Source organism: Vulpes vulpes, chromosome 15, assembly GCF_048418805.1.
Source record: "Vulpes vulpes isolate BD-2025 chromosome 15, VulVul3, whole genome shotgun sequence".
Taxonomy (NCBI): domain Eukaryota; kingdom Metazoa; phylum Chordata; class Mammalia; order Carnivora; family Canidae; genus Vulpes; species Vulpes vulpes.
In genome coordinates, this window is record NC_132794.1 from 195947 (window position 1) to 221914 (window position 25968).

Sequence of the window (25968 nt, forward strand, 5' to 3'; positions counted from 1 at the left end):
TCGCAGAACGAGCCTATGAAGGGCTTCGAGCCGGGCCCCGCCAAGGACGCCGACACTGAGGGCCCTGGCTCCCGGGAGCCCCACGGCGGCTGTGCACCCAAGGGGAACGCGCGGGCCCACACGCACCACCCGCCGCACCTGCCGGGGCCAGCCCAGGAGGCCACCCACTGGCCACCCGCTGACCACCGGCAGGGCAGGACACGGCAGGAACCCGCGGCAACACAGGGTCGGGGCTCACAGGTGCCCGTGAGCTGAGCGACGCCCACAGCGAGGGACAGGGCCTGGATGGCACCGGCCTGGCGGCTTCAACGGCCCCGGGGCTGGACGTCCCCCAGCCCGGCGGCCTCCCCCCTGGGACCTGGAGACCCGGCCCAGTCCCCGGGCAGCCAGCTTCTGCGGGGCTCTCCCCCAGAAGGGCGCGAGTCCGTCCCAGGGGCCCCCTCCAGGCCTAAGCACCTCCCAAACACCTGCTCCTAACGGCCCCCCCGCCGGGAGCCTCAGCCCAGGAGTGTGGGCGGCACAAGCTTCGGGCTCCAGAAGCGGCCTGTGTGCCCCACCGGCCCCAGGAAGCTGCGCGTCACCGGGGGCACCACCCTCGGAGGCACTGCGTGCCGGGCACTTGGGGCGGCCGCTCGCGGCTGACGGTCTCGGTCGAGTGCTTGTTCCAGGAGATGCGCACCTGCACGCCCGTCACTCACGCGGTGGGGACATACGGTTCATTCTGCAATGTAAAGTCAACTAAAAGTCAAAGCAATACACACCAAAAGACGTAGACCTGGACCTACAGGCAGGGACGTTCCTTCACACCAGGGGAGAAAGGCTACAAAGCAGCACACGCGGTAGGACCCCGCGCTTGCCGACACAGCACACGCGCACGGAAACACGCCAACACTCATTTCTTTAAAAATATTTATTGAGTATGTGCTCTGCGCCAACACATAATTTACGTGGAAGACATCTCTACGACTGTACTATCCATGCAGAGTCCCGTCACATGCATCGCCGCCTCCAGGCCCTGCACGGCTTTGGGGCGCCCACCTCCACACGACAGGGAGGGACCCGGGCAGCAAGGACACCATGACACATGATGCGTGAACAGCCACTTTCACAGGAGTACAAGGTGATGCGCGTGTGCCCTGCGAGTTGAGATCTAGACCTAGCTTAGGGACACGGTGCCACCGACTCGGCCACGAGCCAGACTGTGGACACCTGGGGACACAGCCTACTTCTAGAGCACAGACACGGGCAGTGACAGGGGTGAGGGGTCCCCGCCGAGCCCCACGCGGCGCCTGTGGAGGCCCGAGGAAGGGAGCGCGCACACACGGGTGTCCCGCCGCCGGGCAGGGGAGCTCGCGGGCCACAGGAACGCCGGCTCACATCCAAGCGCGTCTCCGCCCGGGCTCGTTCCTGCAGCACCTGCTTCCCACAGCTTCGACCATCACCTCCAGATGGGAAAGACCTTCTCTCCCACCTGGAAACAGACCAAGCAAATCAGTCATAATAAACCGCTTGAGTGTGACTCACACGCAGCACCTCCTGATGACGACTCAGGATCGCACCCAAGAGCTTCAGGCGGAGAAATTTCTTAATGACCAACATTAAGACTTTGACATAAAATTAGCACAAAACTGGTAGGAGACCAAAGGAGAACCGTCGCGTCCCCTCTGCCGTCCTGCACCAGGTGTGGGAACAGCGGCCCGGCCCGCTCTCCACCGGGGCCTCCTGGACACGGGAAGGGTGGCCCTGGGCTGGGTCCCTGCCCTCAGACTCACCTTCCTGCCCCCGTTTCCTGTTCTACCAATAACAGCACCCACTGCCCGCGAGGAGGGTGAGAAAGCAGCGCAGGCGCGCGAGGCCGAAGCCGTGGCACCGCGACCGCCACACCCGTCTCCCAGCACCAGCGCCCAGCACCCGCCCTGCGGCACGAGCCTTACTTTCTGCGATGTGGGGTCTTGTGTGGAAGTGACGGACCAGCTGAGCGCCACGGACATGTGCCTCCTCCACACGGGGTTTCTCTGCAGCACAACCGAGCCTGTGACCACATCTCCCGAGAGCACAGACACGGGCTCGTCCATCATAAACAGCACCTGCTTCCAGTGGGTGGTTCTGCAAGACACGGGGCACGCGTCACCTCTGTGGGCCGGACCCCCAGGCTCTCCCGCGGGGCAGACGCACCAGGCCCACGGCGAGGCCTCTGTGGGCGCCAGGGACTGGGCCACAGCCCAGCGAGCATGCGGCTCTAGGCGCTCCCAGGCCCCCGCACCCTGGCACGGGGCGTCTACCGCGTCCCTGCCCGGTCCCTAGGCTGCCAACGCCGAGTTCTAGTTTCCGCAGCGCAGGAAGGCCGCTGCCCCTGGGAGTCGGGCTGGAGGGGGTGTGGCAAGTGCAACATCTGGGACAAATGGTCACGCTCTGCGCTCTCCGGGTTCTGCAGGCCCTGAGGACACGGCTCCACGGCCTCGGGGTCACGCTCAGCCCTCATGTCCCTCTGGCCCCAGCCGCCGTGAGGGCCCCTGTCCCCGCGTCCCAGAGCGCTGCCCGGGCTCGGCACCTGCCTGCCCCACCCCATGGTGTGCGGGCGCACGACCCCAGGGGCCTGAGTTCCCGCCCTCGACTGGCAACAGCTCGCATCTGTGAGCCGGGACCGGGAAGGGCGGCTGGAGGCCTGGCCCCGCCACCTCCACGGACGCTCCGGCCAACAGCCTGGGTCCGTTGTGCAGACGGACACGAGGCCCCGAGGACCCCCGCTGCGGCCAGTGTTGACCCGAGCAGCACAGCTGCCCGCCCCGGCCCCGGGCACCTACCGCGCAGGCCCGCGCAGGCCCCAGGAAGGCAGCGCTGCCGGGCTGCTGGGTCCAGCTCCGAGGCAGACCACAGCGCCTGGCTCACCCGAGCAGCGAGCAGCGTCAAGATGCTACTGCACAGAAGTGTCCCGGGGCCGGCTGGGGGCTCGGTCTGGGGAGCGTCTGCCTTCAGCTCAGGGATGACCCCGGGGCCTGGGATCAAGTCCCGCATCGGGCTCCCTGCTCAGCGGGGCGTCTGCCTCCCCCTCCCCCGCCACACCCCCTGCTCAGGTGCTCTCTCGCCCACTCTCTCCCTCAAATAAAGTCTTTAAAAAAAATTTGTCTCAAGAAACACTGACCTTCCCCAAGAAAGTCTTGGGGAGTTAAAAGCCCCTACAATTCCATGGGTTGTGCTTGTATTAGACCATGGGAAGCTGAAGCAGCGTCCAGGGCCACTGAGGCAGGCAAAGTGCGCTTCGCCCATTCATGCAGGGGTCAGAGGGCAGGCAGGGCAGCCCAGGGCAGGGGCGGGTGGGGCACGGTCCCGGTCCCCCGCCCACCGCCCGCACACGCCGCTGCCTCCGCGACGGCCTCGCAGCAGGGGACCTGCACCTGCTCCTCCCGGGCAGCGGAGCCCCTGCGGGTGCTGCACACTCACGGGTGAAACGGGCCTGTGCTCAGCACCAGCTGCGGCTCCTCCTCCTCCAGGCTCTGGAACCGGACACTGAACCAGGCGGTGAATCCATGCAGCGTGCCGGCCTTCCTGATCTCAAAGTGCAGCTCACCTTTCATGGTCTGTTCAGGCAACGATAAGGAAGGGACGCGGCTCCCGTGAGCACGTGACAGCAGGCGGGAGGGCTCCGGGCAGGAACTAGCAGCTGTTCCCCCCGCCAGCCCCGCTCAATGCCGCTGCACTGCCGGGCCCACGTCTAGACCAGTAACTGTGGATGCAACTTGCTAGTGTAGCCAAACACAGCAAACCTGCTCCTCGGGAAAGAACCACTAAAGCTGGCAGCACAAATTCACATGCGGCAGATAATCAGAAAAGGTTTCAAGCAACGTGGGCCTCACTTGCCTCATTTTCTGGCCCCATATTTGAGTGGAATCCTATTTCTTCTCAATTCTTGGCATAAAGAACCGGGCCTCTCTATACTGCGAAACTAAGTGCAGAGCCAACGGCTTAGCTCCCGGCTGAGCTCCAGGGGGTTCCAGGGACCCGCTCCCAAGCTCTGCACCTCCGAGCACACCCTGAAAATGAGCCGCTCCTGAATGCACACGCGCCACCTCGTGGCAACAGGGGGAATGTAAGAGTAAGAATTAAGAATTTTGTCATCCACGGCAGCACAACTTAGAAAAAAAATTTTTAACTTGAAATCCTTGAAGAGGGATCCCTGGGTGGCGCAGCGGTTTGGCGCCTGCCTTTGGCCCAGGGCGTGATCCTGGAGACCCGGGATCGAATCCCACGTCAGGCTCCTGGTGCATGGAGCCTGCTTCTCCCTCTGCCTGTGTCTCTGCCTCTCTCTCTCTCTGTGACTATCATAAATAAAAAAAAAAAAAAAAAAAAAAAAAAGAAATCCTTGAAGAAACTAGATATAATGTATTAGAATCTCAAGATGCTGAAAATATTAAACATAAATATAAAAATGACTGATGATGTTAAAGAGGTCTGTGAAAAAATAATGTAAAAATACAAAATCAGAGCATAAAAAAGACAAGACTCAGGGAAAATCAAAGGCAACGTTCCTCAATCTGTGTATTCGCACAGAGTCTGGCACGTGCGCCGCCCACTTAGCCTCCGGGGCTCTCACCTCCAGGTCAGCGATCTGCACGGTTCTCATGTCCAGCTGCAGGATGGTGCACGGTTCAGACAGACAGTCTTCTGGCTTCAAAATGTGGTTGTACTTGGGCTTCGAAAAAAACTCCTTAATCGCTAAAGATCTAGGGAAAAAGTCAAAGGAGTTGCTCAGAGGCGTGAACCAACAGCTCAGGTTCTGACACACACACTCGCTTTGTCTCCAGCGTGAGCAGGAATTCCACGCCACCGTGTGCGGCACGAGGGCCCCAAGGCAGGGCCGGGGTCCCTGGGGCGGCCCGCTGAGTGTGCGCCGTGTGCGAGGACACCTACGCCCTGCTCGTGGGGCCTGACCACACCAACACCCTTCCCACGCAGGCTGCCCAGCCCACCCCACCGCCGTGGCTCCGGTCACCACAGCCCCCTCCCAACACGTGGACAGGAGGTCCATGGGAGCCGAGCGCCAGGTCACCGCGCAGACACTTGGTCGTCTCACGGCACAAGCAGGGTGAGGATGGTGAGATGTGCACACACGGCCCTGTCTAGGTGGCTCCGTAAGAAATGCTCTGAAGTGGCAGGACTGCGGGCCACGGGCCCGATCGGGGCAGCCCCTGCCCTGAGCCGGTTGTCCTCCCGCTGTCACCTGCACTGCCGAGCGCTGCGCCTGCCACAGCCACCTAGTGGCTCCCACGGAAATGCTTCCAAAACTAAGCACAGCAGTGACTTCCGAAATAGCAATTAAATGTCAACAACTTAATAAAGATTCCACAGTAGGTACAAATTTTTAATATTTTTCTGATAAAAATAATTGTGCATGTATAAGGAATTGGGAAAATACAGAAAAGTACAAAGAAAAACCTCGAACCCCCTGCCCTGCGTCGGCACCCATCTGTGGTCACCCCGAGATATATTCATACGTAGCTTTAGGCAAAGTCGAGGCCATTGCGTACACATGGTTTGGGCATCTCCTCCTGCCCGGGAGGACACACGGCCGCGGACGCGGCTTCCCACGTGCGGTACAGGGGCTGGACAGGGGTGGCCTGGACAGTGCGGGCCGCCCACTGCGCTCGGCTCCTCCGTCACACCTCAGCCAGACACCACGAACCGCTGTTTTAATTTCATCTTGTTCACTTGGCAAAAACAGCATTTACCCTAATTTGTATTTCAATCACTAATGTTGCAATTTTTTCAAATACTTATTGGTGATTTTATTTAGTTCTGTGACTTGCCTTTTCCTGTGACTTGCCACTAATTTCACCGGATAGTCCTCGTCTCCTGACTCTAGGGTCTGTCAGCTGGCGCCTTGCTCCAAGCACTCGCTGCCCTTTTAAGTCACGTGTGTTGCCGCCACGCGGATGCTGACAACTCCCAGACTCAGGCCTTCTCTCTGTGAACTTCCCGTCTGACCCCGACACACGGGCCCCACAGATCCTGTCGCTGATGCGGATGTTCTCACACACCACTCCTCAATCCACATAGGGTTACATTTCAATGCACAGCGTGAGAGGAGACGTTTCGAGGGCTCACCAAGGGCCACGACCCCTGTGCCACTGCTGCTTTCCTGCCTCGGGGCCACCGTGACCCCACCTCCGCGCTCCGCCCGATACCTGGCCCGTGGCAGCCTCCTGACTGCTCGCCGGTAGCCCTTCCCAGCCCTTCCTGCCCGCTCTCCCCGGACCAGCGGCTCTGCCGGGGCCTCCTCCTCCCTCGGGGTTCAGAGTGCAGCCCTTACCTTTGTGTTACTAGGTCTTGTTTTGAATCAACAAAAATCAAAAAGGCCCAGAGGCGCCCGCCTTGCTGCCAACTCCTCACGTGGGCATCCAGCAGGCGCCACGGCCCCCTGCCCTCGCGGCGTGGGAAAGGCCTCCCCAAGTTCCTGACAGCGGGGCCCTCCCCTCGCTGCCGGGGCTGACAGCACCACGGCACACCGGCCTGTCCCCATCCCCTGGAAGGGGCGACACGGGAATGAGGAGAGCAGCCACTCTGGAGCACTGCCTCCTTCGCAAACTGCCAGCAGTGGCTTCACAGATACATCTTCTGATCCTTTAAAAACGTACAGCTCTTAGTAGGAACAGACATTTGCGGGCTGGCAAGGGCCCCGTGTTCAACCACGGCCACACTTTCCCTCCAGACTTGAGAACTCAGACTGCAAAAGGCGCGTCAGTGCCCGTCCCATGCGTCACCGTCACCGGTGCGAAGCACGAAGGCCACCACGCGAGGTTCCCAGGCCCAGGAGGGAGGGAGGGTGGGAGGGCGGTGACCGGGTCACAGGGAGCCCGCGGCCGCACTCACTTGAGGGCGCTGAGGTTGAACTCGTAGGCGTTGTCCCAGAACAGGACCTTGCTGCGGTAGTCCCGGTCGGCGCTGCAGGGCACCAGGTGCAGGGCGGCCGTGGTCGGCCAGATGATGCCGTCCTCCTTCAGCCACACGTCCCGGGCGTACAGGATCGACTCAATCATGAACTCAAACTGCACAGGAGGAGACACACGGGGTCAAGGTGACCGAGGCCGGCATCTGACCGGCAGCCTGGGAGGGCAGATCTCGGACCCGCACGCCAGCGGGGGCGCCGGTCCCCTCCACGGCCCGGGGTGCGGTCACGCGAGCTCCCCCTGGGCCCGGCAGCAGCCAGGAGAGCCCGCACCCTCGCCCCCTCCCTCGCCCCCCGACGGCTGGTGCTCCATCTGTAAGAGCCCCGAAGTGCTGCAGGGTTTTAACTGTCAAACCATGCAAGTTTGGCCTGGGGTATTCTCAGAATTTTCATGAGTCTGTAAGTTGACTGACATCACTTCTTAAAAACATGAAACATTAAAGCAGGAGTGCCACGGAGGTTCACCTGGTACCTAAGTCAGAAGAGCAGCCCAACACCGCCTCACCCCTCGGAATGCACCGGACAGACGGGGATCGGGGCCGTTCACAGCCCCGAGGAGCCAGCCTTCGTGCCTGAACCAGTGTGCCGGGGAGTACGGCTCAGGCCAGAGGCACTTCATCCTGCAGCTGATGGGAAGCCCCAAGAGGGTTTTTTTCTTTAATTTAGAAGTAATTCAGTATGGAAAAATTTAGAAAACTCAGAAAAGCACAAAAATAAGTCATGCATAAACTCAGCACCCAAATGGAACCACTGTTTGGCAGTTTATCCTCAAGGACTCTTCACCTACATGCACTCATGGGAAAATTACATACAGATAATTTTTATTTTTTTTTAATTATCACTAGTAAATCAGTCTATAAATTTTATAAATTTTAATGCTTGGGGATCCCTGGGTGGCTCAGCAGTTTGGCGCCTGCCTTTGGCCCAGGGTGTGGTCCTGGAGTCCCGGGACCAAGTCCCGCATTGGGCTCTTGCATGGAGCCTGCTTCTCCCTCTGCCTGTGTCTCTGCCTCTCTCTCTCTCTCTCTGTGTGTGTCTCTAATGAATACATAATCTTTTTTAAAAAAATTTAAAAAATAAATTTTAATGCTTGTATGGCTCTGAGTAACCAGAAGCAAAATCAGGATACAGAACAGGAACCTCAAAACACTCCTCGTGATGGCTTCTGTGGTTGCCTCTTCCCACCACCTCCAACCTCTGGAAACCACTAACAGGCCTCCCTGTGGTTTTGTCTTGAGAATGCCTCATAAATAGAATCATATAATACGTAATCTTTTGAGACTGGCTTCTTTCACTCATAATACCAACTTTTTCATAGGCTAAAAGGTTCTGTTCTGTGCTTTCTATCCTGTTCAGTTTACCTGTCTTTCCTTGTTACAGTATCACACTGTTTTAACTCTCTATGTAACTTTAATTATGCCAGTCTAACGTCTCTGGGGTTTGTCCATGATATCTGTATATCAATAGTTCATTCCTTACTGCCCGGTAGTATTCCACTGTGTGCATGGACCACAGTTGTTTATCCAATCACCTGTTGAAGGACACTTGGGTTGTTTCCAGTTTTTGGCAATCATAATTAGAGCTAGTATAAATATTCACATACAGGTTTTTGAGTGAGCACAGCTTGTGTTTCTCCAGTGTAAATACTCAGAAGTGTAATAACTGGGTCATATAGTAAATGTACCCATAAATTTATAAGAAACTGCCAAACTCTCTTCCAGAGTGGCTGCGTGATTACTATGGGTTTTAATTGCTCCATAGCACCTGGTGTTATTGTTTAAAAGTTTAGCCATTTCATTTTAATTTGTATTTCCCTTATGGCTAATAATGTTTAATGTCTTTTTGCATGCTTATTTCTCATCCATATATACACTCTGGTAAAGTATCTGTTCAAGTCTTTTGCCCATTTTTCACTCAGGCTGTTTACTTTCTTGTTGAATTTTGAGAGTTCTTTGTATATTCAGTATACACATTAGATATGCAATTTGCAAGTATTTTCTTCTAATCTTACCATGCCTTTTCATTTTATTTTACAGAGTGACACTTTTAATATTGATTAAGTCTGGCATATCAACTTTTTCTTTAATGGATCATGCTTCAAAAATCAACTAAAAAGGGCAGCCTAGTTGGCTCAGTGGTTAGGCACCTGCCTTCGGCCCAGGGCGTGATCCTGTCCTAACAAGTAAAAAGCAACTCTTCTTAGACATGTAAGAGGTATTAGGTCACAGTACAATCTGCTCCCTCCGAAATGAGAGAATTAAACAGGCTTATACAGAGAATCACAAATTACTAGAGCAGAAACCTCCCCTGGAACCACATCAACTGTGATTGATGAATTGCTGGAGGTTCGGTGTGGACAACTCTGAGTGTTACACACTCCAGGCAGGCTCAGTCATAAGGGCACCCCCACATGTTTGTGAGTTTTCCCTCCTGGACCTCTACCACCACATTACTAAAAGCCTGTTTAAAGCAGTTCCTTGGGCAGCCCTGGTGGCGCAGCAGTTTAGTGCCACCTGCAGCCCAGGGCGTGATCCTGGAGATCCTGGATTGAGTCCCGCGTTGGGCTCCCTGCATGGAGCCTGCTTCTCCCTCTGCCTGTGTCTCTGCCTCTCTCTCTCTGTGTGTATGACTATCATAAATAAATAAAAATTAAAAAATAAAAATAAAATAAAAATAATAAAAAATAAAATAAAAAGTGAAGGAAAATAGACTTTCTCAGATAAAGAGAAACTGAGGGAATTTGTTGTCAGGAGACCTGCCTTCCAAGAAACATTAAAAAGAAGTTCTTTAGAGGGAAGGACATGATACAGACTGAAATATATAAAATTATAAACGAAGAGATATTGCAACTGATATCACACAAGTACAAAGGATTGCAATAGACTACTATGAACAATTATATGCCAATAAACTGGATAATCCAGTAGATAAATTCCTAAAAAACATACAAACTGCCACAACAGAATCATGAAGAAGCAGAAAACCTGAACAGACCAATTATTAGTAAGGAGATTGAATTAGTAATCAAAAAATTCTCGGCCAACAAAAGTCCACAGTCAGATAGCTTCACAGGAGAATTCCACCAAATATTTGAAGATCAATACCAAATCTTCTGAAGCTCTTCTAAAACACCAAAGAGGATGGAACACTTGCAAACTCATTTTACAAAACCAGCATTACCCTGATACCAAAGCCAGATGAGGACACTTTACAAGGAAATTATAGACCAATATCCCTGATGAATATAGATGGAAAAATCCTTAAATAAAAATTAGCAAACTGAATTCAACAGTACATTGAAAGGACCATATGCCTTGATCAAGTGGGATTTATTCCTGGGATGCAAACACACTTCAACATAGTAAATCAATAAATGTGATATACCACATTAACAAAATGAAGAATAAAAATCATATAATTATCTCAATATATGCAGAAAAAGTATCTGATAAAATTCAACTACATTCTGTGATAAAAAATTAAAAAAATGAGTGTTAGGAGAACATACCACAATAATACCACATAACATAATAAAAGCCATATATGTCATGCCTAGAACTAACACCATACTCAAAAAGCAGAAAGCTTTCCTGTAAGATCAGGTGAAAGACAAGGATGCCCACTCTCACCACTTTTATTCAACATAGTACTGAAGTCCTAGCCACAGCAATCAGGCAAGAAACAGAAATTTAAAAAGCATTCAAATCAGAAGGAAAGAAGTAAAACTGTATTTGCAGATGACATGACATTATATATAGAAAATCCTAAAGACTCCACCAAAAAAATTGTTAGAATAAACAAATTCAATAAAGGTGCACAATATGACATCAATATACGAAAATCAGATGCGTTTCTATACACTAACAATGAACTATCAAGAATTAAGAAAATAACCCCAGTTACAGTTGCATCAAAAATAATAAAATACCTCAAAATAAATTTAACCAAGGAGGTAAAAGACAATGAAGAAAGAAATTAAAGAAGACACTAATAAATAGAAAGACATCCCCTGTTCACAGATAGGAAGAATTAAAATTGTTTACATGTCCACACTACTCAAAGCAATCTACAGGTTCAACTCAATTCCCATCAAAATTTCAAGGGCATTTTTCACAGAAATAAGAAAAGCAATTCAAAGGCTCCAAATAAACATAGCCATCTTGAGAAAGAACAAAGCTTCCTGACATCACGCTTCCTGATTTCAAACTACATTACAAAGCTATCGTATTTAAAACAATATGGTACTGCCATAGAAACAGACACCTAGATCAATGGAACACGACAGAGTCCAGAAATCAGCCCATGCATACATAATCAATTAATTTTCAACAAAGAAGCCAAAAATATACAATGGGGGGAGGAGAACATCTTCAAAGTGGTGCTGGGAGGGACGCCTGGGTGGTTCAGCAGCTGGGCATCTGCCTTTGGCTCAGGGCGTGATCAAGGAGTCCCGGGATCAAGTCCTGCATTGGGCTCCCTTTGGGGAGCCTGCTTCTCCCTCTGCCTGTGCCTGTGCCTCTCTCCTTTTTTTTTTTTCATGAATAAATAAATAAAATCTTAAAAAAAAATGGTATTGGGAAAACTGGATTACTGCATACACAAGAGTGAAACTGGACCCCTATCTGACAACACACACAAAAATCAAGTCAAAATAGATTAAAGACTTGAACTTAAAACCATAAAATTCCTAGAAGAAAACACAGGGAATAAGCTCCTTGACACCGATCTTGCCAATCATTTTTTGGATTAGACACCAAAAGCAAGGGCAACAAAAGCAAAAATGAACAAGTGGGACTACATCAAACTAAAAAGGCTCTGCACAGCAAAGGAAACCATCAACAAAAAGATAAACTATGGAATGGGAGAAAGTATTTGCAAACTATATAACCAATAAGGGGCAAAAACCCAAAATATACAAGGAACTCCTACAACTCAATAGAAAAAATATTGTTCTAATTGGGCAAAGGTACATTTTTTTTTTTTCCAAAGAAGACATACAATGGGCAACAGGTACATGAAAAGGTGCTCAATATCACTATCGGGGAATGCAAATCAAAACCACAATGAGGTATCACATCATACCTGTTATCTCTATTATCAAAAAGACAAAAAGTGGGATGCCCGGGTGATGGAGTCGGTTGGGCACCCCACTCTTGGTTTCAGCTCAGGTCGCGATCTCAGGGTGGTGGGACTGAGCCCCATGTCAGGATCTGTGTGCAGCAGGGAGTCTGCTTCTCTCTCTCTGTCTCTCTCCCTCTCCCTCTCCCCTCCCCCACCGCTCCCACATGCTTTCTCTAAAATAAAAAATTAATCTTAAAAAAAAAGACAAAAGGTAATAAATGCTGGCAAGAATATGAAGAAAAGAGAACCCCTCAACATTGTTAGTGGGAATGTAAACTAGCACAGCCACTACGAAAAATAGTAAAGAGGTTCCTCAGGAAATTAAAACTAGAAAATACCATGTGATGGGCAGCCTAGGTGGCTCAGTGGTTTAGCGCCACCTTCAGCCCAGGGCGTGATCCTGGGGTCCCAGGATCGAGTCCCACATCAGGCTCCCTGCATGGAGCCTCCTTCTCTCTCTGCCTGTGTCTCTGCCTCTCTCTCTCTGTGCTTCTCATGAATAAATAAATAAAATATTTTTTAAAAACACTGAATTTGGGATCCCTGGGTGGCGCAGCGGTTTGGCGCCTGCCTTTGGCCCAGGGCGCGGTCCTGGAGACCCGGGATCGAGTCCCACGTCGGGCTCCCTGCGTGGAGCCTGCTTCTCCCTCTGCCTGTGTCTCTGCCTCTCTCTCTCTCTGTATCTCTCATGAATGAATAAATAAAATCTTTAAAAAAAAAAAATAAAAAATAAAAAAATAAAAAAATAAAAAAATAAAAACACTGAATTTTATTAAAAAAAAAAAAAAGAAAAAGAAAATACCATGTGATCCAGCAACCCTACTTCTGGGTTTACATCCATAGGAAAAAAAAGCATTATCTCAAAGAGATCTGTACTCCCATGTTCACTGAAGCATTATTTACTATAACCAAGATATGGAAACAACCTAAGTGTCCACTAACAGATGAATAAAGAAAATGTGAAAAAAAAAAGAAAATATGAGAGATATATACATGTGCAATAATACCATAAGATATATAACTATAGATACACACAATGGATTACTCAGCCATGAGAAAGAAGGAAATCCTGCCATCTGCAAAAACATGAAATAAGCCACAGAGAGATACACAAAAACTGTATCATATTGCTTATATGTGAAATCTTAAAAAAAAAAAAAAAAAAGTTTTAAGTTGAACTCACAGAAACAGAGTAGAAAAGTAGTTACCAGGAGCTCAGGGGTGAGGAAAATAGAAGACACTGGTAAAAGGGTACAAACTGTCAATTATAAAATGAATAAAATATTAACTGTAGTGACTACAGTTGACAACACTGTCATTGTGAGGTGACAGATGTGTTAACTCAACGGGGGGAAGCTGTCAATAATGTATACAGATATCAAATCATCATACTGCATACTTTAAGTATCTGACAATTTTATAATTACACCTCAATGCAAATGAAGGTAGATGACAGATGGATGAATAAATAGATGATAGATGAAGAAGTGAGCTTCAAGAAAGATAACAATTGAGGACTATTTTTAGTTCTCAATTTAGAAAAAGTTGGAAATGATCTACAAAGTGAATATAACATCAATTTATGAAAATATGAATCTTAGGTTCAAATCATCAAAGCGTGTTCATGTGAGGTTCTAAACCAACATGCCTTTGAGCGTTAAATTAATTCACCCTTAATTTATGCTCACTAAATTCCCTAATTTTATTTGCTTAAAAAAATATAATTTTAAAAAAGTGAAAGAAAAACCAGGAACAAAGAACAAACGGAACACGGCAACAAATGTGGTAGATACATTAATCCAACTATGTTAATAATCACTCTGAATGTTGATTGTCTAAATATACCAATTACAAGACAGAGATTATCAGAGTGGATCAAAAACTAAGATGCAGGGATCCCTGGGTGGCGCAGCGGTTTGGCGCCTGCCTTTGGCCCAGGGCGCGATCCTGGAGACCCGGGATCGAATCCCACATCAGGCTCCCGGCGCATGGAGCCTGCTTCTCCCTCTGCCTGTGTCTCTGCCTCTCTCTCTTTCTCTCTGTATGACTATCATAAATAAATAAAATTAAAAAACAAAACAAAACAAAACAAAACAAAAACTAAGATGCAGTGAGGTGCTGCCTACAGGAAATCCACTATAAATGTACAGACGAGGGGCGCACAGCTGGCTCACTCAGAGGAGTGTGCAGGTCCTGATCTCAGGGTCATGAGGTTGAGCCCCACATGAGGTGCAGAGATGACTTGAAGAAATTTTTTTAAAAAGAAAACTTAAAAAAGTAAAACAAATAAATAAATATACTGACACATATAAAAGTAAATGGATGGGGAAAGATCTCCGCTGCTAACACTAATCAAAAGAAAGCAGCAGTTAATTTCAGACAGAGCAGACATCAGAGGAAGGAAGTTATCAGAGATAAAGGGGGCAAACACAGTGATAAAGGGGTCAATTCTATAGAAGACATTAGGCCCCTAACAACCGAGCATCACCGTAAGGAGAAACAGATGACTCGGGAAAGGGCAGGATCCAGCGGAGAGAAAATCTGCAAGGACACAGCCGACTCAACCCCACCCTCTATCCGCTGGACCTAAAGCACATCTAGAGGCGTCTTCATCCAACACCACATGCCTCCTTCCCAAGCCCACACCAGGAGAGACACATTCTGGGCCATAAGATACATCTTAACCAATTTGAAAAATAGAAACTATACAATGTCTCCTCTCAGACCACAAAAGAATTAAACTAGAAATCAGTAACAGAAAGTTAGCTGGAAAAAAAATAAAACTAAAAAAAAATAAAGAAACCTTGAAAGATTAAACAACATTTCAGGGGGGGAAAAATACACGGATCAAAGAAGAAATCTCTTAAAAATATTTTGAATGTTGCCAAACTTCTTGTGCATTAATTGACAGTCATGTAGACTACAAACATAGGTCACATAGACTTATTTCTGAATACTGAACCAGCCTTGAATTCCAAAAATAATCTCTTCTTTGTTGTGATGTTATTCCCTATATGCCCTGCAGGACTACATCTGCTAGTATGTCTGAGGAGTTCTGCATTTATGAATATGAGTTATCAGGCTGTAGTTTTTGGTTTGGGTCTGGTAACCACAAAGAGCTGAGAAGTCTATCCTCTTCCATTTTCTGAAAGCCATTGTTCCGATCTGGCATTGTTTCTTCCTTAAACGTGTTCATACATTTTACCAGTGAAATAATTTGGGCCTACAGATTTCTCTTCAGAAAGTTTTCAACTATAAATTCAGTATCTTTATTAGTTATTTGATTATTCGGGTTATCTACTTCACTGTGGGTTAGTTGTGTGAAAGTCTGCTGTTTTCAAAAGAATGGATCTTTTTCATCTAAATTACTGAAGCTACGTATGGAGGGAGCCAGAGGAGGAGTAACAACGCACTCAAGACCAGGTCAGTAGGGGCCCCTGGGTGCTCAGTGGCTGAGCATCTGCCTTTGGCTCAGGTCATGATCTGGGGTCCTGGGATCGGGTCCCGCATCAGGCTCCCTGTGCCCGCTTCTCCCTCTGCCTGTGTCTCTGCCTGTCTCTGTGTCTCTCATGAATAAATAAATAAAATCTTAAAAAAAAAAAAGAGAGAGATGAGGTCAGTATACCTCAAACTCCAGTCTTCTTTCCCAACCTTCCTGCTACCGTATGCTTCTCAAAGTCCTCAAGGAGTGTCTCCCTGCACCCTGTCCTGGACCTATTGCTGCATTACCTGGGGGAGACACAGTGGAGTGTATTTACTCCACCTTACCTGGAACTGAAGAGAGATCATTGCTATGTATGATTTTTATTCTTAAGATTTACATGTTTGAGGGATCCCTGGGTGGCGCAGCGGTTTGGCGCCTGCCTTTGGCCCAGGGCGCGATCCTGGAGACCCGGGATTGAATCCCACATCAGGCTCCCGGCGCATGGAGCCTGCTTCTCTCTCTGCCTGTGTCTCTGCCTCTCTCTCTTTCTCTCTGTATGACTATCATAAATAAATAAAATTTAAAAAAAAAAATTAAAAAAAAGTCTTTAAAAAAAAAAAAAAAAGATTTACATGTTTGAGAGAGCGTGAATGGACAGTGGGGAGGGGCAGAGGGGGAGAGAGCTAAGGCAGACTCAGTGCTCAGTACATACCCCAATGTGGGGCTCAATCTCATGACTCTGAAATCATGACCTGAGCCAAAACCAAGAGTCGGACACTATCTGACTATGCCACCCACACACCTCGCTATGTATGATTTTTTTTTTATGTATGATTTTTTAAAACAAAACTGGAATCATATCGTACATGATTTTTTGTGCTTTTTCTAAAAAATCCAACCTACGGTTTTCCTCTAAGATTATTACAAGTTTAAGGTGTACAGCCTGGGGATTTGGTTTGTATGTACTGTGAAATGACCACAATAGGTTTAGTTCACATCTATCACCTCATATTGACACATTAAAAAGAAAGAAAGGGGACGCCTGGGTGGCTCAGCGGTTTAGCTCCTGCCTTCAGCCCAGGGCATGATCCTGGAGACCCGGGATCGAGTCCCACATCAGGCTTCCTGCATGGAGCCTGTTTCTCCCTGCCTGGGTCTCTGCCTCTCTCTCTGTGTCGCTCATGAATAAATAGATAAAAAAGAAGGAGAAGAAGGAAGAAGGAAGAAGGAGGAAGAAGGAGGAAGGAGGAAGAAGAAGGAAGAAGAAGGAAGAAGAAGAAGAAGAAGAAGAAAGGGGATGCCTAAGTGGCTCAGAGGTTGAGCGTCTGCCTTCAGCTCAGGGTGTGACCCCAGGGTCCCGGGATCGAGTCCCACATCAGGCTCCCTACAGGGAGCCTGCTTCTCCCTCTGCCTGTGTCTCTGCCTCTATCTGTGTCTCTTCGTGAATAAATAAAATCTTTTTTAAAAAATAGAAGAAAATGAAAGAAAAAGAAAAAAAAAACGTAAGCCTTGTGGTAGAAACTCTCAGATCTACGGGCTGACCTTTGAACAAGCAGGGACTAGGGCACTGACACTCCGTGCAGTCAAAAATCCACCCATAACTTTTGACTCCCCCAAAACTTGATTACTAATAGGCTGCTGGCGTCCTGAAGCCTTACTGGTAACACAAACTGTCAATCAACATGTATTTTATGTTATTTGTATTGTATACTGTGCTCTCACAATAAAGAAAGCTAGAGAAAAGAAAATGTTAAGGAAATCATAAAGAAAATCCACTTACTATACTGCCCCATATTTATCAAGAAAATCCCACATCTAAGTGGACCCACATGGTTCAAACCCGCGCTATTCAAGGGTCGACTGGACTCTCGAGATGACTGGCCCGGACGTTACACAGCAGTGTTGCTGCAGTCACCAGGCTGTACCTGACGGCCCGGGGCCCGCCTCTCTTGTACCCGGCAGTCTGTACCTATGACAAACGGCCTTCCAGTCCTTTCTCCCCCTGCCAACCGCAAATTTCATCTCTTTTCCTAGGAGTTCGCGCTGGTATTTTTGTTACCACATATAAGTGAGATCACACACCATGTCTGACTTATTCCACTTGGCATAATGTCTTCAAGGTCCATCCGTGCTGTCACAAATGGTAGGAACTGCCGGCCTCACGGCTGTCCTACCCCAAACAGATGTCAGAACCAGGTGGTTTCACCTCACCGTGACAGCCATAGCTCTCCCCAGACCCTCTGCTCACAACAGCCCCTCTGGGCCCCGTCCACACCCCCTTCCTTGGCACAATCCACAGCCGTTCCAAGTGTCCCGGCGTCCCTTACCAGCAGACAGGTCCCCATCCACTCGGACACCAGCACGTCCACCTTCTCCGGCAGCACCACATCCTCCACCTTCTGCTGGAACACAGTGATGATGTCGGCAAAGCCATTCTGCATGACCAGCTGCCCTGTGTGCTGGGCCATCTCACTGGCCTCCACCGCATACACCTGCATGTCACAGAAGGATCATCAGTGTGCGGCCCACCCACAGAGCAGCCTGTCACCTGCCCTCCCTGGGCCCGTCACTCCAGCTGAGTCAGAACCAGCCTCAGGGAAAACAGCGACAGAAGGGACTGGGGGTGCACAGCGGGGCAGCCGGGCCTCGCTGTGCTACTTCCAACAGTGGAGCCTGACCAGGGAGCTACCTCTAATCTTAACTCCACCTTCTGCCTAAAATCAATAGGGGGCTGCAGGTAGAGAGAAAGCTCTGCACCCACGCTGGGCACCCACCGCAGGGGCCCTCCTGGGTCAGACCCAGCGGCAGGGATCCCCTTCGCACAGCAACATACCCCATAACTGGGTCCTGCGTGCTACATCGTGGTTCTGACAGCCACTGAACCCACAGTGGTCACTGTCCTGCAGCTTCACTTGCAAACTAGGAATTTCAACCACCTGCATCAGGGGCCATCGTGGGGCTTCAACTCTGGGAGCCCCACACTTGCTTTAAAGGGATCTACACGACACATGGACACGTGTTTCTCTATTTAACTGAAATAAACATTTTACAAAACATATCCCGCCACATGCAACCCACTCCGTGTCCTACTCTACTCTGTGCGGTCTGTGACTTATCCCGCTGATGTCACGACCCCCGACGGGCTCAGGCTGCAAGAACACAGCACCCGTCCCCCGGACGTGGAGCCTCTGCGCGTGAAGGACGCTTCACCGGGACCCAGCCCGGAAGCCGCTAAAGGGAGAGCCATTTCTCACTCACTGCTTTGGGCTGCGCATAATGTGCGCAAAACAGGCTGATGATCCCAGTCCCACAGCCGACATCCAGGATCACTTTATCTTTCAGGGACTCTTTATTCTGCAGGATAACGTGGTGGTATTTAGTAGTTCGCGGCTGGTCTGCCAACATCTCCAAGTGAAGTTTCTAAAGGAAATACACATTAGGAATCACTGCTTGTAATCTGAGCTATGCTGATCCCGGGTCTCCAGGATCGCGCCCTGGGCCAAACTGCTGCGCCACCCAGGGATCCCTCTGATCTGATCCCTCTGATCCCTCCCGGTGCATGGAGCCTGCTTCTCCCTCTGCCTGTGTCTCTGCCTCTCTCTCTCTCTCTCTCTTTGACTATCATAAATAAATAAAAATTAAAAAAAAAAAAAGAAGGAAGATCAGAGACTGAGCTAACCCCTTGACCCCACCATCCCACACCTAAAACTATGAGCAATAAAGAGGTGGGGAGAATTGAAAGACCTAAATATGCCAGTAGGTAAAAATACAACAGTGAAGGAATGGAATGGAAGTTTTTGGAATCCTTCCAGGCAGCGTGATGCTGTCTGCAGCTTCTCCCTGCAGCTCCCCGAGAGCCAGGTGAACAGAGAGGAGGGGACCACTCAGGAGGTGGTGCAGACACCGCCCTCCTGACCACTGTTCCCATCCAATTCCCCATCAGGTCCAACTTGGCCAAGTATCCACCAAGAGAGAATGTGGACAAGCCACCAGGAGAGATGCTAGAGGAGGCGCACAGGAAACTATAGCTCTGGAGGGTAGGTGACAACCCCACTGACCCTCAGGGAGCTCGAGGGCCCCAGCCACGTCCAGAGGGAGGAAAACATGAAACCTGAAATAACATAGCACCCATGGTAATCACACCAACCTCCAGGAAACAGAGAAAGGCTCCTCCAAATGGTTCATGAAGCCACAGGTGGCAGTCAGAGCCTGGAAAGGCCGCACGCACAGCACCGTCCCCCACACGTCACTCCTCAGGTCTCACGCTGCAGAAAACCCAGCCTACACACGCAGCGCTGTGAGGCAGACACTGAAGCTACCCAGACACGTCAGCACAGACAGGAAGTCAGCACGGCACCCTCACAAGCCCATCCGGGCTCCTCACAAACCACTGAGGACTGAGAAACAAAGAGACTGAGGATCAGAGTGGACACAATCGAGACTTGGCCACCTCGCCTAGACTAGTCCACCTTAACAGAAGGTCAGAACTGGGGTGCTGAGGTGCACCGTGCTGCCACCAGGGGAAGAAAGCCCGGTGGTGGCATTATCACCACGTAAAATATGCTTCAGATCAAGGAACAGTCCCTGAGAAGAACAGGGTCAGGTCATAGTAACAGAGGAATCACTTCAAAAGCGCATAATGATTCTAAACATTTTTGTACCTAATAACAAAGCTTCAAAACACACAAAGCAAAAACCAATAGATACGGAACAAGAAATAGACAAATTCACAGTTATGGTCAGAGACTCCAACACCCTTCTCTCAGTAACCAACAGAAAAGTAGAAAGAAAATCAGTAAGGACACAGACTTGAACAATCTATCAACCAATTTAATCCAATGCTTATAGAACACTGTACCCAACCACATAAACCAGTAATACACAAAAAACATCAAGGAATAGATTTAACAAGACATATACAGCACCCTATGTGGTCAAAACCTTAAAACTGAGAGACGTAGAGTAAGGCGGAAGAAATGAGGACAGTCAGTGCAATGTTATAAACATGTCACTTCTCCCTAAATTAATGGAGACTTTCCCTGCAATACCAACTAAAACACCAGCCAATTTGGCATGGGGAATGGTGCATAACACATGGTAACAAAATTAGCTGCAAAAAATTAGATGATAGATAAGCCTAGCCATAAAAGTACTAAAAAATAGGAGGACTTCTAGAGGCCCAGTTCTCCCAGATGTTCAAAAGCTTCAATAATGAACATCTGGAACTGCAGAAGAAATGAACAGACTAACAAAACAGAACAGAGATTACAGAAAAAGATCCTAGAAATTAAATATATGATAAACATGCATTTCCCGCAATCAGGAAAAGGAGGATCATCCAATAACTGATGCTGGAACAGCTGGATATTTGGGGGAAATTAAGTTCTAATTTTACCTTATTCTTTACAACTAGCAAATTCCAGATTGATTTAAATATTTCATTGTTAAAAATGGTGCCACAGGGCAGCCCTGGTGGCGCAGCGGTTTAGCGCCGCCTGAAGCCCAGGGTGTGATCCTGGAGACCCGGGATCAAGTCCCACGTCAGGCTCCCTGCATGGAGCCTGCTTCTCCCTCTGCCTGGGTCTCTGCCTCTCTCTCTCTCTCTGTGTCTCTCATGAATAAATAAATAAAATTTTTTTAAAAAAATGGTGTCACAAAAGTGCAAAAAAGAAAGCATGGATGTTTATAATCTTGGAGTAAAGAAGGTGTTCAAATTAGGACAGAAAACCCAGAAGCCACAAAGAAAAAAAAAGGACAAATCAGACCACAGAAAGGTAAAAACTTCCCTGGGAAACAAGAGAGGCAAGTGGTAAGTGTAATACATACCATAGGTACAGGCTAACTTGCTAATTTAACATATAAATTGACAGAAATAAAAAGAAAAACATGCAAAGTATGTGAAAGCTTACCCAAACAAAAGAAGAAACAGAAAAGGCCAACCAAATATAGAAGATGACCAATCTGACTTTAGAAAATGGAAATCAAGATCAAGAAATATCATATTCCACCTTCAAGATCAGGAATCTTTTTTGCTTTGGTGATATGTGGTCATGAACGAGCGTTCACATGATTGGTAAGCGTACAAGACCCACCACAGTAAAAACACGCATACGCACATCTTACAAATTTACCCAATAGAAATTCTAGCAGAAAAAAAAAAAAAAAAGAAATTCTAGCAGCAGTTTAGCAAGATTCTTGTAAGAGGAAGCCCATTACATCACCGCTTGTCACGGTGCAAAGCTGTTAGATAAGTAAATCACCAACATGGTGCTTTCGAAACCAACAAAATACTCTCTCTTAATAGTTTGAAAGCTCTAATCATGTACATACATCAGGGCGCTTTCATTTATTATAACGTTTAAATTATGAAACAGGACCTACCTCCTAGCAAGTGCCTTACAGTTTGTCAATGTAGCAAACAGGCATGCAACCAACACCAGAACACGGCCAGCACCCCAGCCTTCCCACCCCGGCCTTGCGGACAGGAAAGCTGGGAAAGAAAACCTCACCGGAAGTGCAAAGGGGACACCCTGAGGGGTGCATACTCAACGACTACCACTCCACCACAGCAAACGCCAAAGGAACAGGGCTACTTTCCCTTACCCAGCAGGAGGAAGACTTTCTGCTGGCCTAGCAACAGCCCAGCCAACGAGAAGCCGCCACACAGCCCGCCCACCCCCTTCCCTGTAACACAGTCCCCCCACCTGAGTCCCCTGCCTTGGGTCCTCAGACTGGCCCATGCTTCCCCACACTGCGCGGGTTCCAGACTGCAGTTCCTCTGCTGCTCCTGAAGAAACCCATTTTGCTGGTGTAACAATTATTTTATTTTAATAAAATATTTAATAAAACAATGGTGGACACCATCACAGACCCCCTGGTAACAGTAACCACCATCCGGATTCTCAGGGAACCAGCTCCCTAATCATTTACATTCATCTTTTAACACAGTTTTCAACTTTATATAACTGAATCAAAAGTTATTCTTTGATGTCTTGTTTCTTTCACTCAACATTACGTCTGCAGTGTTTACTCCGCAGGCATCTGTTTTTACCTAGCTTTAAGATATAAACGGGCTGTCTGGATCATAAGGTTGTGAGTCCTTATCCAAACTGGAAAAAAATAAAACTAGTAAGTTAGTGATTTAGAGGTATTATTGTTGACTTGTATAACGTTTTTGTATTTTATTTTTAAAATAAAATTTGTTACTATTTTCTAAATGCTGAGAAAAGTTCATAATTCCATTGCTCCGAAAACATCCTTAAACCACCATGGGCCAATCCAGCCCACCTGCTTTTGTAGGGCCTGCAAGCTAAGAATGGCTTTACATCTTTTTAATGGTTTTTAAAAATCAGAAGAACATGCCACGCTCATTTCTTGTGGCTTTATGGCCACTTTTGCACTACAATGGTAATGCTGAGTAGCCACATGGCCTGTGAAGCCGAAGAAGAACTCTGCAAACCCTGCTCTAAACCAATGAAGAGAAGCAGCCCAGGTGAAGCTACCTTTACACTAGACAGAGGAAAGCACCACCCAGCCCATTGAACAGGGAGTCTGGGAAGCAGTACCAGGGTCCCGTAGCTGCCGAAGTACTCTTCATCCTGCCACGTGTCTTCAGGGTCACACTCCTCCAGGTGCTTCCCAAGGTGGTTTGCAGGTATGTACCCACAGCAGCCGGCACGCTCGCCCCACCACCAGTCAGCAGTTGTCTGTCTCAGGATGAGAATTTTTTCTCCCCTTAAAAAACTGAGCTGGAAAAAAAAAAAAATACATACAAGTCAAAATTTAGAAAAACCCATAGTTGGTATTTTAATCGTGGCTTAGTGATAAATCCCCATCTTGGGGCCCAAATCACAGCTATTTCAAAAAGGACTCAATGGGTAATTATACAAACTCACAATTTCTGAAAATGACATCAAGATTTAGAGACTTTTGTGGAACATCTACATGAAAGAAAAGCACAGCTTAATAGATATTTTTTAAAAGAAAGGGTAAACATTTTTGAATGGCTTAAGACAGAACTTCTCTATAGCCTCTTCACTGTGAGCTATGTGGTAGCTGATTCATTTACTAGAGTAGAAAAAGCAACATTCAAGTCAATATATTTTTTTTAAAGATTTATTTATTTATTTGAGGAAGAGAGTGCAAGCGGGGGGCAGGGCAGGGGAAGGAGAGAGAACCTCCAGTAGACTCCCCGCTGAGCCCAGAGCCCAATGTGGGACTTGATCTCACAACCCTGAGACCACAACCTGAGCCAAAATCAAGAAGCAGATGCTTAACCAACTGAGCCGCCCAGGCGTCCCTCAAGTCGGTATTTTTATTTTACAGCCTTTTTTTTTTTTCATTAACTAGAATAGGTTCTAAACCCAGGTTTCCAAACAGAAACTGAACAGGTGCTCCTTTCCCCATTCCTTACCCTTATCTCTCGCCTAAGGCCTGGCATCAGAATTTGTTAGGCTGGGAAGAAAAGGGTTACTCTCAGGTCTCATTTGGCTCTAAACATCTGAATATTTTTTAATTGGTATGGCTTCTTCAAAATTTACATCTAATTCGTCATTTAGCACACTAAACCCATAAAACATGGACCCAGGCCTCACGGCCCCTAAATGTGAGCAAGCGCACAGGGTTACCTGCGTCTGGTCAGTGGCAGAGTAGTCTGCGATGGCCACAAACTCTTCCGGGTGCACAAGCTCCTGGAGATGCTCCTGGTCACCGCACTCCACGTGACCTTCTCCCTCCTGCTCAAAGCCAAGGAAACAATAGGGGATGACTATGGGGCTTCTCTCTCTCTCCATCTCAATAACCAAGAGGCTACAGGTTATTAGGATGGTTTCGAATGAAGACCAGCTTTAATGACCAGCTTTAATCCCATAGTTTGGATCATCTTTAATCCCATAGTTTGGATCATCTTCACTAGCAGGATCGAGGGATCTGGATCCCTCCTTGCATTTTATCTCTAGTACAAAATTATTTGCATCCAAAAAACATCAGAGAAAGAAATAAGAAAGAGGCACTTTTAGTGTCTACTTGGTGACTGACCCTGATCACCAGCAACTCATTCTGAAAGTGGGGACCGGCACCAAGAGAAAGAACCTAATTCTGGGTGTCATGCTCTTGGGACCTCATCACACCCGAGGACAGAGCTGGGCAGGTCTCAGGAAGGTGACAGTGACCCGGCATAACCCTCCCGGCCTTACTTGGACTGCACTGCTGCTGACACATGCTGCTCAGGACCACACACTTTCTATCAGAACAGGCTTTTCTGGAAGACGTCCCCTGGACGTGGTAGATACTCCAACCACAGCTTGCAGCTCAGCGAAGCATCCCTGTCCCCGTGTATACACCTTAAACAAATTCCCTAAACATACATGTAACTCGTGTTCCTTTGAAGATGTGTGAAGGCACAAACATAGACAGGAAAGTTAAAACCATCTGTAATCTCGCCCACTGGTTAGAAATAGTAATGGTTAACAAATTAACATTCATATTTTTCCAGGTTTCAAAAAAAAGATTTATTTGCGAGAAAGAGGGAGAGCTTGAGTAGAGGGGGAGAGGGAGAGAGAATCTCAAGGAGACTCCCCACTGAGGGGTGCCGGAGGGGGCTCAGCAGTTGGGTGTCTCCCTTCGGCCCAGGCCATGACCCCAGAGTCCTGAGATCAAGTCCCCTGTCGGGCTCCCTGCAGGGAGCCTGCTTCTCCCTCTGCCTGTGTCTCTGCCTCTCTCTCTGTGTCTCTCATGAAGAGATAAAATCTTTAAAAAAAAAAAAAAAAGGAGACTCCCCACTGAGTGCAGAGCCCAATATGGGGCTCAATCTCACGACCCTGAGATCATGATGTGAGCTAAAATCAAGGGTCAGATGCTCAACTGACTGCACCACCCAGGTGCCCCCAGGCTGCTTTTTAGGTGTACATACAGCCTTTGTGTACAGGGTGTTTACTGGGATCATATAATTCTGCCTTGTGATATGTTTCCCACTTACTAAATTCTGAATATTTTTCCTCATTAAATTACTCCTAATGCTACATTTCTAATATCTGATAGTATTCCGTCCTATGAATTATCCAGTCTCCTAGGCGTGTACCCTTAAACTCTTTCCAGGTTATATTATTACAAATTATGTTAAGATGCGCTTTTTTAAACACTAATCATTTGGTCTACCCATGACAATTTTCTTAGGATAAATTCCTGACTGGGAAACTGGCAGATTAAGATGCCATGTACTTTCATAACTTTGGATATCATCACCAAATACCCTCCAGAATGGTGGTCCCTCCGACCTACATGTGAGAAACCGAATGATTTTGCCCACACCCTGATCAACCGTGGGCATGCGATGTCACTCAAATCTCTGCCAATATGATGCGGAGACCCTGTCTGTCTTGGTCAGTTCCATTTGTCTTCAATTATTAGTGAGACCACACATGTGTTTCAAGTACTTACTGGTCATCTTTTTTGTTAGTTGCCTATTTTCCTACTACAGTAA

At 48.1% G+C, this 25968-nt stretch overlaps 1 protein-coding gene across 1 annotated transcript in view; it reads right to left on the reverse strand.

Annotated features, from left to right (window-relative positions):
- Window positions 1-895: 895 nt before the first annotated feature.
- Window positions 896-25968, reverse strand: part of PRMT2 (protein arginine methyltransferase 2) — a 32900-nt gene continuing 7827 nt past the window's right edge. The window contains exons 3-11 of the mRNA XM_072738424.1: window positions 24116-24223; window positions 23054-23236; window positions 18747-18908; window positions 17816-17980; window positions 6868-7043; window positions 4592-4721; window positions 3442-3578; window positions 1935-2106; window positions 896-1471 (exon numbers count right to left, since the gene is read on the reverse strand). Of these exons, the coding sequence (XP_072594525.1) occupies window positions 1439-1471; window positions 1935-2106; window positions 3442-3578; window positions 4592-4721; window positions 6868-7043; window positions 17816-17980; window positions 18747-18908; window positions 23054-23236; window positions 24116-24223 (1266 nt within the window). The 3' untranslated portion in view covers window positions 896-1438. The remainder of the gene's footprint in view (window positions 1472-1934; window positions 2107-3441; window positions 3579-4591; window positions 4722-6867; window positions 7044-17815; window positions 17981-18746; window positions 18909-23053; window positions 23237-24115; window positions 24224-25968) is intronic.